The following is a 12,815-nucleotide window of genomic DNA, read 5'->3' as shown; positions in this document are numbered from 1 at the left end:
CTTAACCCCAAGTTGCTCTTGGCATGGCCAACAGTGTGTAAATGTGTGTGAATGTTAGTCAACCCTGAGCATACGGCACCTTATGGCAGCCTCTGCCTCTTTATGAATGAGTGAATTTGTAAAAGAGCTTTTAGGGGTCGTAAATGCAGTCCACTAACCATTTACCGGAAGACACCTAAAAGAGTCTCAGAAAAGTGGGAGAGCAACACTTAGTGTAGTATAGAAAGGTGAATTAGCAATACAACATTTTGAATTTCACACATTCACTTAGTATATAACCAGGGTTGTCACTTGTCAGATAATAATATTACATTTAAAGCTCATAAGCCTTTTTTCAAATTAAGCAAAAAATGCCTCTTATGTCTATTATTGTATACCCTTATTCACAGAGTATGGCCAAGCAACGTTCATCTACCAGAGAACAATATCTACTAATGTCCATTTGGGGGCGCTATTAACCAACTCTTCTGTCAGCATGAGAAACTGGTATTGTATTTATAAAATAAGCCCGATAGCCATTTTAATATCCCTTCCTGAATCCTAACGAAAGAAAATCCTGCTACTGCACATTTCGTTCAAAGTTAGCTGTATAGCATTAGCACCATGTTTTCTGAGAGGCTTCGTCCATGTGAGCTGCAGAGGACTGGCGCAGCGCCCACTGCAGTCTGCACACGGCACTGCTGAACGCACGCCTCACTAGCCTGCGCTAATTGGTTCCACGCAGGCTGCTCACGTCTTTGGGAGAGCTCACCTGTTTTAATTGGGCTATCGCGAGTTGTCCAAGTGACGTCGGTGCGACTGGTCGACAACTTGTAATCGTCAATGGGGCATGAATAAATTACATATCTGAGGATAACAACCAAAGGCACTGCCGCATTCGTGCTGCCCACCAGGCCGACAAGACAGCTGAGACCGTGTGCAGCACCGGAGCAGCAAGCACAGGCATCTCAGTCTGTGAACGGTGGCAGGACAGAGGGCTGTGAGCGTTTCGATATGGACCTGGCCTGGTTGTAAGAACCAAATGATTTGGGTGCATCTGCCTCATCTTTGAGCTCACACTTGCATAGGAGAGCAGGTACACTGACTTTTTAAGCCAGGGTAAAAACTCTGGAATCGGTTGAGTTCCTCTCTAGCAGGCAGTGCTGGAGGCAGGAGCTGCTTCATTGTTATTCTTGGCATCGGCTGGCACGCTAAAACCGTCAAAATTGAATCCTTTTTTTCCGCAAGTGGTCGGTGCGCCCCTGCGTTTGGAGCCATGGGTTGTACTGTGAGCGCCGAGGATAAGGCTGCCGCGGAGAGGTCAAAGATGATCGACAAAAACCTCCGAGAGGACGGAGAGAAGGCAGCCCGAGAAGTGAAACTGCTTTTATTAGGTAGGTCACAGCTTGCGGTTGCTCCTCGGGTAATACCATAGACTGTGGGTAATACTAAGTAAATTAAATGAATCCTTGCTGCTGCACATCATCTGCACAGTTGTTGATTGAAATCCAGCAAATCCGCCTGGGGACCACTTGGTTAACTGAAATTAAGTTAACATGAAACGATCTGCCAAGCCTTCATGTAATGCTGAAGAGCAAATACAAATAAAAGGGAAAAATTAATCTGTAGGTGCAAAAAACGAATCCCAAGGGGCACCAACCACCTGCAGTTTCCCCAAATAGCCAAGGCAGAAGCCTTTGCAGATTAGCACAGGGAAGAGAACAAAGATCTTCCTACTGAAACACATCCTGTAATTGTGTTAGTAGTTAGCCGACACAAGTGTCCATTTACTTGGAGAGAAGTCAGATACCATCATGTCAACATGCTACACAGCTCCTCAGGGCTTTGAGCTGGCATTTTGCCCAGGAAGATTATTTGGAATGATCAAAACCAGTGGATCATTTCTAATCATTAACACAGTTACACTTTAGCACTTCTCTGAATACACTTCAGTCTGTTATTAGAAAGAAATACAGCAAACAATGTGTTTGTTTGCCCCCCCCCCACACCCCTTCTACTTTTTACCATGTACACACACAAGTAGCAAACACACACACATTCACACTTGCCCTCTTATCTGATTCAACTGTCTTTTGTTTATCACCATCTCTTGGTCTAGATTTGTCTCTTGTTTAAATGTTCACACAACTAAACTGACAGCCGACAAGTATATTGAAAACCAAAAACTCAAAGCGTGAGAGCTGGTTGGATATGGACGAGGGTCAGTGTGCAAATGAGCTGGTAATACAGCACAGGATCAGGATAAATGCTGTGGGGTGGCTAGTTGTTTTGGGCTGGCTGAACATGTGAGAGAATGCTTCAAAGAGCTGTTGGGAAATCAGGTTTGATAAGTCAAAAAGCCACTTGTGTATCTGCAGTTTCTATGCCATATGTTCTCTCTTTAAATGCAAACTCAAATCATACGTTTGTCAAACCTTTGATATCTGGTATGTGTATCTTTGAAATATTGTATATAATATAATTTCACCGGGGCAGGAGTTGATTCACTGTGAGCTAACAGAGTCAAAGTAAAGGTTATTTGTTCAGCAACAGCTAAACATATTTTTAAGAGCCATTGGTTTTCTGTGGGTGTGTGGGTTTCCTCTGGTTTCTCCCCTCATGCAGTTTAAGTTAGCTGGCTACTCTAAATAGCTTTGTGTTATCACATCAAACAGTATCTATGGGCCTGTTCTTCCTTGGCTTGTTTTCATGGTTAACTTCCTACATCTAGCAGTGGTTATTTATTAATGCCATCTGTCATCTTCAACAAGGTTTTTGGTATGATTAAATCTTTCTTGCTTGGGGATAACGAGACCTTTTTCTTCCAGTAATGTCAAGCATCATGTCTAGACAAATCAGTAAAACGAAACATTATCAAAGAGTGACAGTGATGTATTTCAGAGGGCTAACGGCTCTCATGCTCTGATGCTTTTTAAGGCAGCGTGAATATTTTACAAGGTGTCCAGAGGAATTCAGTCACACAGATTTTGACTACAGGGAGTTGTTTGGTGGTTATGTGCAGGACAGCTTTGGGGTTTTGCTGCATTACTGGAGTCTTGGTGTTGCCAGGCAACCCGCAGAACAGTCCTGCACATAATCGCCTATTTGTAAGACTTGGTTATTGATAAGATTTTATTAATACCAATTCTATTATCCATCCGATTGTTTATCAAGTCCCTTATGGATTCCTGATGCATTGTTGGGTGGAAACGGAGTAGGTTCATTAGCACCTTGCTTTTGAGCCTCTTGCTAAACCATGGCTCCATTCCCCGAGCAAACTTGAACATTTTACTGGGGGCCAATATTGGTACGTCATTAGGCCAGCACACATTACGTAAAAACCATCAGTTAGTTAGGAATAGATCACAGAGAACCTCTTTCCTGAGACCCTCAGTGAAAAACTCCTGAAAAACGGAGCGCAAATAGAAGAAACAGATTCTTGATAACCATCCCAAACATTTGTCAGTTTTACACTTGGGTGTTACCAAACTAATTATATGTTACCTTTTCATCAGTAAACTTTACAGATGTTGGAATTTATTAACAAAGTCAGCCTAGCAGTTTCCCGTCTTGTGCTAAGCTAACTGTCTACTCGGCTTTATAGTTAACTCAAACACAACAGAGCAGTATCAATCTTTCTACTCTCTACAAACATTTTAACAATTATGATAGCGGTCACAGCTGAAGTCTCAGGGATTAGGAACCTTAGAATCTAAATATCTGAAGGAGAACCAAGTTAATAATATGTTAGTTATGCTGTTTCCCGACATTGAGAGCTTTCACATGTCCTTAAACTGGCTGGGATACAACTTTAAGCTATGTTTCAGCCAAGGGCTAAAAAGAAAACTTGACAGGTTCAGAAGAAACTCTTCTCTCACCACTTTCAGCGTTGTAAGCAAACACTGTTCTCATTCATAACACTCCGTTCGATGTCTCACTATGGGATGCGCCTCATCGCGGAGCAAACAGAAGCATCAATCTCATTACGCCAATCCTGATTGGCTGGAGATCTTGACGTCAGCGTCAGGGAAATCACCCCCTATAAGTAGCTTGCGCCACAACGCATGCGCCATTCAAACACCTCTTCTCGCTTCAGAGCACATCTCTATAGTAGCCGGACAAGCTTAACGGTCCACAGACTGAACCCAAATATAACCATTTCGGTCGACGGGCGCTCGCCGGCTACTCCTTCTGCTTCGCAAGAAGACGGTAATACTAACGCCAGTTAGTATTAAAATCGACCTCGCCGTTCTTTCCCCGGAAAGTAAGGTAAGGTTTTGATTGTTCTCAAGCTAGCTACGCACCTGTTGCTAGCTAGCTTCCCCTTACTACCGACACCACGGTAGCGAGGACGCTTTTCTTTTTCTCTCTCACGGAGGAGAAAAGGATTAGAAGTATATTGACACACCAGTCAATATTCTTTGAGAACAAAGGACCCATACCGTCCCTTTTTCTCCGGATTAAGGACGGGTTGGTAACACTTTTTCTCTCAACGACGTACCTGTTACGAGCGGGTCCTCTCCACACCACGAGGCGAACAAGATGGACGCCTCTCCCCCTCACACCAGAGGAGTCAGGGACTCGGAGGCTCGGTCATGCGGCTGCGGGTTGAAGATAGCAGGCACAGACTCACACCAGGTCTGCTCGTCCTGCCTCGGGCTGGAACACCGCCCAGGAGGCTATCGACAACCCCGGCTCGTGCGGGCATTGTGCCCTTTTCACCCGAAAGAGCCTCCACCGACGGCTAGCACACCAAGCTAGCTTGTTGGAACAGGACTCCCTCATGTCCACTGATTCGCCGTTTGGCAATCAAGACACGGGGGCGTCCGCCGCAGAGACTGAGCCCCTCACTGTGTCGGTCTGGGGCTCACTAACAGCGGCAGCTGCGGAACCGGGATCCCACGCCGGGACCCGGTGGCGGCAAGAGACGCGGGAACGGAGCCCCACGCCTCACCAGGCGGGAGCTCCCGGCGAGACCTCACCATGGTCTCGCCCGCAGAGGCTCGGCCTGCTCCGCATACCGCCGATGGAACTGCTGGTGGCAGCCCACCTCCCACCGAGGATGGGTCACCAAGCAGGAACCCCACGCTGCCAGCAAAGGTGGACCGTTTCCAGTCGACCATGACTGAACGGTCCTACAGAGCCGCAGCGTTGTCCGCCAGGGCTCTGAACGTTGTTCAGGATGTGCTTGACATGCCCATCGTTCCCGAGGAGATTTTCGGCTCCGCTCTTGCCTCCATGCAGAGGAGATGCGAGTCGAAAAAGAAGGAGGACGAGGCCCTCCACCTCTGCCTCCCTCGAAGGGCCCAGCTGCTGCCTTCGCAGCGGCAGCCCTTCGTCCAAGCTGCTCCGAACCCTGCTCGGTTCAAAATACCGAAAACGCAGAGGTTGCAGTCCGCCCCTCGTCCCCAGCCCAGGCAGGGGACGAGGGCGAGCTGGCCTAGAAAATCTCCGGTTCCGGCTGCAGCCCAGGCGCAGCCAACCCAGAATTTCCGCCATCAGTCGAGGAAGAAGAAGCGAGCGGCGTGACAGCCCCTCCTTCTCCCCTCTGTGACAGAGCTGGAAGTCTACGGTTCCCCAGCTCTAAATGTGTTCCCGCCGCCTCGAGAGATGCCTCAACACCGTCCTCAAGTCCGCGTAAACACATGTCACACACTTATTGATTTTTCTGTCATAAAACATTTTCCGCTGACGCATCCAGGCTTCGAGCCAAGGGCGCAGCTCGAAAATGAAAAGAAAAACAATAAAAACAATAAACAGTCCGTCAACTGTTCCCCTTCTGAGAGCAGCTACGGCCTCTCTCAAAGGGCGGACAATTGATGGGTCTGTGAAGGCACCACCGTCACGCGCATGCGCAGTGCCGGCTGGGGCTGTAAAGGCACCACCGTCACGCGCATGCGCAGTGCCGGCTGGGGTCGTGAAGAAAAGCCCGCCCCGAGTCCCCAGCCCGGGCTGGAGACGAGGGCGAGCTGGCCTAGAAAATCTCCGGTTCCAGCTGCAGCTCAGGCGCAGCCAACCCAGAATTTCGGCCAGCAGTCGAGGAAGAAGAAGCGAGTGGCGTGACAGCCCCTCCTTCTCCTCTCTGTGACAGAGCTGGAAGTCTACGGTTCCCCAGCTCTAAATGTGTTCCCGCCGCCTCGAGAGATGCCTCAACACCATCCTCAAGTCCGCATAAACACATGTCACACACTTATTGATTTTTCTGTCACAAATCATTTTCCGCTGACGCATCCAGGCTTCGAGCCAAGGACGTAGCTCGGAAAAATGAAAAGAAAAACAATAAACAGCCCGTCAACTGTTCCCCTTCTGAGAGCAGCTACGGCATCTCTCAAAAGGCGGATTACAGGCGGGTCTGTGAAGGCACCACCGTCACGCGCATGCGCAGTGCCGGCTGGGGTTTTTAAAAGCACCACCGCCACACGCATGCGCAGTGCCGGCTGGGGTTGTGAAGGCACCACCGTCATGCGCATGCGCAGTGTCGGTGGGGATTGTCAAAAGGGGGCACCACTGTGTTCAGACACTAGAGGGCCCCATAACACAACAAATAGAGACTCAGAGGGGAAGAGATGTGACATCTCCACTGGCTCTAAGGAGCATGCAGTGGAAGATGCTCACATCATCTGCCTGGGTTTTCAAGACAGTAACACGGGGCTACAGACTCCAATTCGCTGTCACCCCCCCCCCCCTCTTCTCGGGCATTCTGCATTCGCAGGCCCGAGGAGAGTCAGCCCATATTCTGGAGAAAGAGATTCTCTCTCTCCTAGAAAAGAGGGCTATATCTATTGTACCCGCCGAGCAGAGTCAGGGCGGCTTCTATTCCAAGTACTTCCGCGTTCCCAAACGGGGAGGGAACGGAATTCGGCCAATACTTGATTTGAGGGCTCTGAACAAATATCTAAGAAGATATAAGTTCAGAATGCTCACTCACACATCTCTGCTGCGGCTCGTGCGACAAGACGACTGGTTCACATCAGTCGACCTGAAAGATGCGTATTTTCACATCCCAGTATATTACCCACACAGGAAATATCTGAGATTCGCATTTCAGCGGATCTGTTATGAATACAGAGTACTCCCCTTCGGTCTGTCTCTCAGTCCAAGGGTGTTTGTACGATTTACGGAAGCCGCGATAGCCCCGTTAAGACAACAGGGTATTCGCCTGGCGACCTACCTGGACGACTGGCTGCTTCTCGCACAGTCGGAGCAGGAGGCTGTTACGCAGACAAATGTCCTCGTAAAGCACCTGCTCAACCTGGGTTTCATAATAAACACAGAGAAGAGCATGTTGTGCCCCGCGCAGACTATACTCTTCCTGGGTTTACACCTGAACTCGGTGCCCTTTTCAGCTCGCTTGTCAGCGGATAGAGTGAAAGCTTTCAGAGCTTGTCTCGCTCTTTTCCAGCTGCGCAAACATGTTCTCTTCAGATCATGCCTGCGATTGCTGGGGCTCATGGCGTCAGCCATCCTGGTCGTACGACTGGGACGCTTACACATGAGGGAGTTTCAGCGCTGGGTGGCCGCCCTAAAACTAAACCCTGCGCGCCATGGCGCGCGGAGAGTGATGGTTACTGTGAAATGCGTAATGGCACTGCGCCACTGGCTGCACCCGACTTTTCTAGTACGAGGTGTGCCTATGGGTGCTGTCCTTTCACGGAAAGTGGTCACCACGGACGCATGTCTGACAGGTTGGGGAGGTATTTATGAAGGTCGCCCGGTGAGGGGTCTCTGGAGCAGAGACCTCCAGCGGGCGCACATAAATTACCTGGAGCTTTTAGCGGTGTTTCTCACCCTAAAACGCTTTCTGCCTTTCCTCAGGGGACATCACGTCCTCGTGAGGACAGACAATACGACCACGATATGGTATATTAACCGCCAAGGGGGTTTGCGTTCTCTCCAGTTACACACACTGGCGCGCAAACTGATCCTATGGAGCGGTAGACGTCTCCTCTCTCTGAGAGCGACGCACGTACCGGGAGTGAGGAACCTCGGGGCAGATCTACTGTCCAGAGGTATACCACTTTATGCAGACTGGACTCTACATCCAAGGATTGTGAGCCAGCTGTGGGTGCGTTACGGCAGAGCCGCGGTGGATCTGTTCGCATCGAAAGACAACGCTCAGTGTCAGCTGTTCTTTTCGATGCGCGATCTAAATGCACCGTTAGGCGTGGATGCACTCGCGCACAATTGGCCCCCGGGCCTTCTGTACGCGTTCCCACCCCTGGCTCTGATACCCCCAACTCTGGCCAGAGTGAGAGAGCAACGCCACACACTTATCCTTATAGCTCCGCACTGGCCAGCTATGTACTGGCTAGCGGAGATATATCAGCTGCTGTGCGGGCAGCCATGGCAGCTCCCACTACGCAGGGACATACTGTCCCAAGCGGGGGGGGCGATCTTTCACCCACACCCAGAGCGCTTGGCTCTATGGGCCTGGCCCGTGAGTGGTACAATCTAAATACAGTGTGACATGACGCTGACCCTGGCAGCTGCCAAGCGAGCCAGTGGCACTCATGCACTATCTGTACAGTTTTCATGCACTCTGTTTGCCCCAGGGCAAACAGAGTGTGGTTGAAGCCTGACCCTGCCTTTATCTTAAGGCGGTCGGTTCGGGTACCACATTTGACATTAAGGCATCCTCCCCGCCACTGTATTCCTCCGGGGAACAGCGGCCGGATTTGCCGTGTCCAGCCCGTGCTTCACGCACGTACAGGGACAGATCAAGGGTGCTTTGTCATAATGACCAACTCCTTGTGTCCTGGGCTAACCCTTATAAGGGCAAGCCTGTTACTAAGCAACGGCTCTCCCACTGGTCTGTGGAAGCAATTGCTTTGGGGCTCATACGAGTCAGAGTTCGCAGGCACCCTCGGGTCCGCGAGCTCTTTCGACTCAGAGTCTGGCTGCATTCTGGACTCTGTCCAGGATGTCTCCCATCAAAGACATTGGTGCAGCGGCGAGCTGGTCCTCGCCGCTCACTTTTGTCTGCCTCCTAACAGGCTGGACGTTCTGCTCCCAGTGTGACTCAAGCAGTGCTGGGCACCTGGTTGAGTCAGAGCTCTACCTGTTAAGTTCTGGTTGGTTTGGTGATTTTCGAGATAAGCTCGTCTGGCAATACGGGAGCTACAATTTCCCATAGTGAGACATCGAACGGAGTGTTATGAATGAGAACTATAGGTTACTTACGTAACCCCAGTTCTCAGAGTAACATGAAGTGAGATGTCTCACCAGACGGCCCTCCTTGCTATGGTGAAGCGAGAAGAGGTGCTTATTTTGAATGGCGCATGCGTTGTGGCGCAAGCTACTTATAGGGGGTGATTTCCCTGACGCTGACGTCAAGATCTCCAGCCAATCAGGATTGGCGTAATGAGATTGATGCTTCTGTTTGCTCCGCGATGAGGCGCATCCCATAGTGAGACATCTCACTTCATGTTACTCTGAGAACTGGGGTTACGTAAGTAACCTATAGATTTCATCATGTTGCGCCATATCTTTGAGTACTCTATGTAACCGACTGACTAGACTTTATCAGCATTAGAAGCAGAGACAAAAATGCATGTTTCATAATGATGTAACATCTCAGGATCATTACAACTTGATGTCTTAAACACACTATATATATATATATATATATATATATATATATATATATATATATATATATATATATATATATATATATATATATACACACATACACAAATAAATAAATATATATATATACACACACACACATATATACATATATACATACATACGTGTATGCATCGAGGAATTAGTAAGAAACAGTCTTTCCAAGTTGTTACCTGTTTTAGAATTGTATCATATGAAATGTACCTTATTAACAGCCTATTCAAGTGTGTTGGTTTGGGCACACTTGAATTCAGAGGTTCTTCAACTTTAAAAAAACAACAATTATCAAATGAATGGTTGTCAATTAAGAAATTATAATTTGTAATTGCAGTATTATTAAAGCTAGGGCAGCTGCCTTTTGTAGAACAGTACAATTAGGCTAGATTCTGAATATATGTAACCAAAAAAAAAAAAATCCTATCCCCGTTATTCAATCCTCGTGTCAAAGCCTCTCCAGTCTGCCTCAAAACAAATGCATTGCATTGACTTCTGGTGGAGGACAATCTAAAAAAACACCTTAAATAATTATAATGAACGTATACAACCAACATGTCTATACTTACAGCTGTTACGCTAGATACTGTCATATCTGAGGGGCAGTTTCAGTTTCCCTTTCACACAATTTAAACCAGAAATGCTAAGTGAGGATGCACTTTTCCCCCCCTGCTTCTTTCCTTTGAACCCCCCTTAAATGAGCCTTCACTGCAGCCTCTTTAATTCTCACCCCCGGCAGACGATAATAATAGTGCTTCACAGACATGACTCACTTCTCATGACGGAGAGGAGAGCTCAGGGTGAGACTGGCCATCCTGAGATGACAACTTCACAGTTACCCACAAACTGAAAGAATATACTTATCTACAGTTAGTCACGTCTCTGCTGAATACCACTAAGTCCTCAATAAATGCATGTGTATTTATGTGCTGAACTAGCAAAAGATGGATCCTCACTGCGTCCAATCTAGGATGCTTAATGTTACCTTGATTTAGATTTGTAACCTTTACAGATCACACAGCTGAGGATCGTTGGTGAGTTGTTAAATCCCTGGATATTATTCTTTTTTATAGCAGCATAAAAGAGTGACCTCTACTCAGAATATAAGGGGGGATTTGCAGATGTCTTTAATGAGGCGGTTTGGCTCAGGGTCACAGCAGACTAATGAGCAGAGGCACAGCATATCTTGTGATTTGGGCTCTGTATTTGATATGAAGTATTTGTCTTTAAGGCAGAGTGTACAAGTCATATTTAGTTGTAATTTATCACAGCTCAAAAGCAAATATATCTCTCCGTTCCAAAGTTCATATTCTTACCTGTACGGTGCAGATGACAAATCTGATCCCCTTCACAGTTTTCAGTCACGTCTCCATTATCAGCCCCATGTATAATTTACTATGCTTCTTTTATCCATTTCCAGCCTACTCTTTTCATATTCTACCGTGAATGGTGCAAGAGAACCTCATCAAGCGGCAAACTCTCATTAGGACCAATGTGTTTCCTGTCTCAGTATCAATCTAATGACGTGAGTGACACTTGACACCAAATAAACTTGACGTAGGGGGGGCTGTATGGACTTAAGTATTGCCATGACCTCTTAATTGTTATTGCCGAAATGAATGAGGATGGAGAGTAATGGCAATGTAAAGGAGGTTAGGTTGAAATTATAGCATTACGTTTCTCACAAAGCCATGCCACTGAGCCAATATGGATAATACCAGGGCCCTCAAACTGGCTTACCTAACTGTAGGTCAGTCCTCATTAATTAGATCAAATTACACCTATTATTTTCCTGGTAAGACATGGTAAGGTTGAATAGTCTTTTCTGCTGAGAAAGGTTCCTAACTTAGTGATATGACCCAGTAGTTTCTAAGTGGTAGCCACGGGCAGTTCAAATTATCTAAATGTGGATTCTCTATGCCTCCATTCTTATCTACTTTAGTGGAACAATGGACCATACATGAGTTGAGAAGAGATAATGCCAATGCATAAATCCTTGCGTCAGCCACATTTCAAGCAATAGCAGGCCCACGTCACCGAAATCTGCTGTCGTATAATTACGCATCCTGCTATTGTTAGTGCATTCAAATTCAATCCTACCATGGTTGTCAAAGTCCCTTTTGAATTGTCCTTCATATCTTACTTGAGCTAATTTACATTTCTGTTGAGGTCAGGAAAATACATGTATTACGTTCCCTACTGGGCTAGGGGAACCAAAGGGAAGCAACACAAACCAGAGTGGAATTGGTAAAAGTTATAAGTGGTTACTATTAGTCGTGAAACAAAATAATAAGGCAAGCTTGGCACAAACAAAGGGCCAAATGCTGGTTGACAACAACCAAAATAAAGAGACTCCAAAAGAAAGTTTAACAGATTATACACAGTAATAATCAGTACAAAAGAGAAACAAAAACCTCACTAAAACATGGTACATGAACTGAAAAAGGCTGTAACAAAACACAGCTGATGCTAATTCACAGGCGCTAACCGCTAAGCTAACCTGGATACTACTCACACAACACTAAACACAGAACTCTGCTTTAACACGCTGCTACGCAGTATAACGAAAACACAGAACATTCAATGGATTCACGAGCATAACGAGTAAGCACAACAGGAGGCTAGAGGCATCTGTCTCACAACACAGAGCCTCCTGAGTGATAATTGTTCCCAGGCTTTGTAGTCCTCTCAGCAGGTGTGCGCTGGGCTTGCACAGGGATTGGAGAACGTCGGGCCCGGCGTGCTCCAATCAGTGTCCTCGGAAGTGGACCAGGAGATGACAGCCAATGACGTTGGGGCAATCACACAGCTCATTTACATAATCACACACACAGCTGCAGACAATCCCAGACAGGTTACCGAGCAGGCAGAGACAGCAGCCGTAACAACATAGGATGTCATTTTTGGGACTATTGGACCGCAGCCCAAGTATATTTTTTGACTCAATAATTTCGATACAGGGTGAATTAGGAATAAGAAAAGACTAGCCCCTTTTTTGCACCATAAGATCGGTTTTCCGACATTAGATTTGTTTTAAGTTATGAACATTATGATCTTCTGTCTGAGATGTATATCGTGTGTTAGTCTCCTGGACGGTAAAACGTGAATAAGACACAAACCAGTGGAAGATATGATTTAGGATTTGCATTGATAGCAGGAGCACTGGGGCTGTGTAGTTGGTGTGAACTGTTTAAAAACAGAGACACACTCATTTC

At 47.0% G+C, this 12,815-nt stretch overlaps 1 protein-coding gene across 1 annotated transcript in view; it reads left to right on the top strand.

Moving 5' to 3' along the window:
• The first annotated feature begins 687 nt into the window (after positions 1–687).
• LOC117548100 (guanine nucleotide-binding protein G(i) subunit alpha-2-like) overlaps positions 688–12,815 on the top strand; it is a 33,495-nt gene continuing 21,367 nt past the window's right edge. The window contains exon 1 of the mRNA XM_034219131.1: positions 688–1,373. Coding sequence (XP_034075022.1) covers positions 1,256–1,373 — 118 coding nt within the window. The 5' untranslated portion in view covers positions 688–1,255. The remainder of the gene's footprint in view (positions 1,374–12,815) is intronic.

The sequence above is a fragment of the Gymnodraco acuticeps genome, unplaced genomic scaffold (assembly GCF_902827175.1).
Source record: "Gymnodraco acuticeps unplaced genomic scaffold, fGymAcu1.1, whole genome shotgun sequence".
Taxonomy (NCBI): domain Eukaryota; kingdom Metazoa; phylum Chordata; class Actinopteri; order Perciformes; family Bathydraconidae; genus Gymnodraco; species Gymnodraco acuticeps.
The sequence above is the reverse complement of the archived record's forward strand: the minus strand, read 5'-3'. Positions and strand labels throughout refer to the sequence as shown.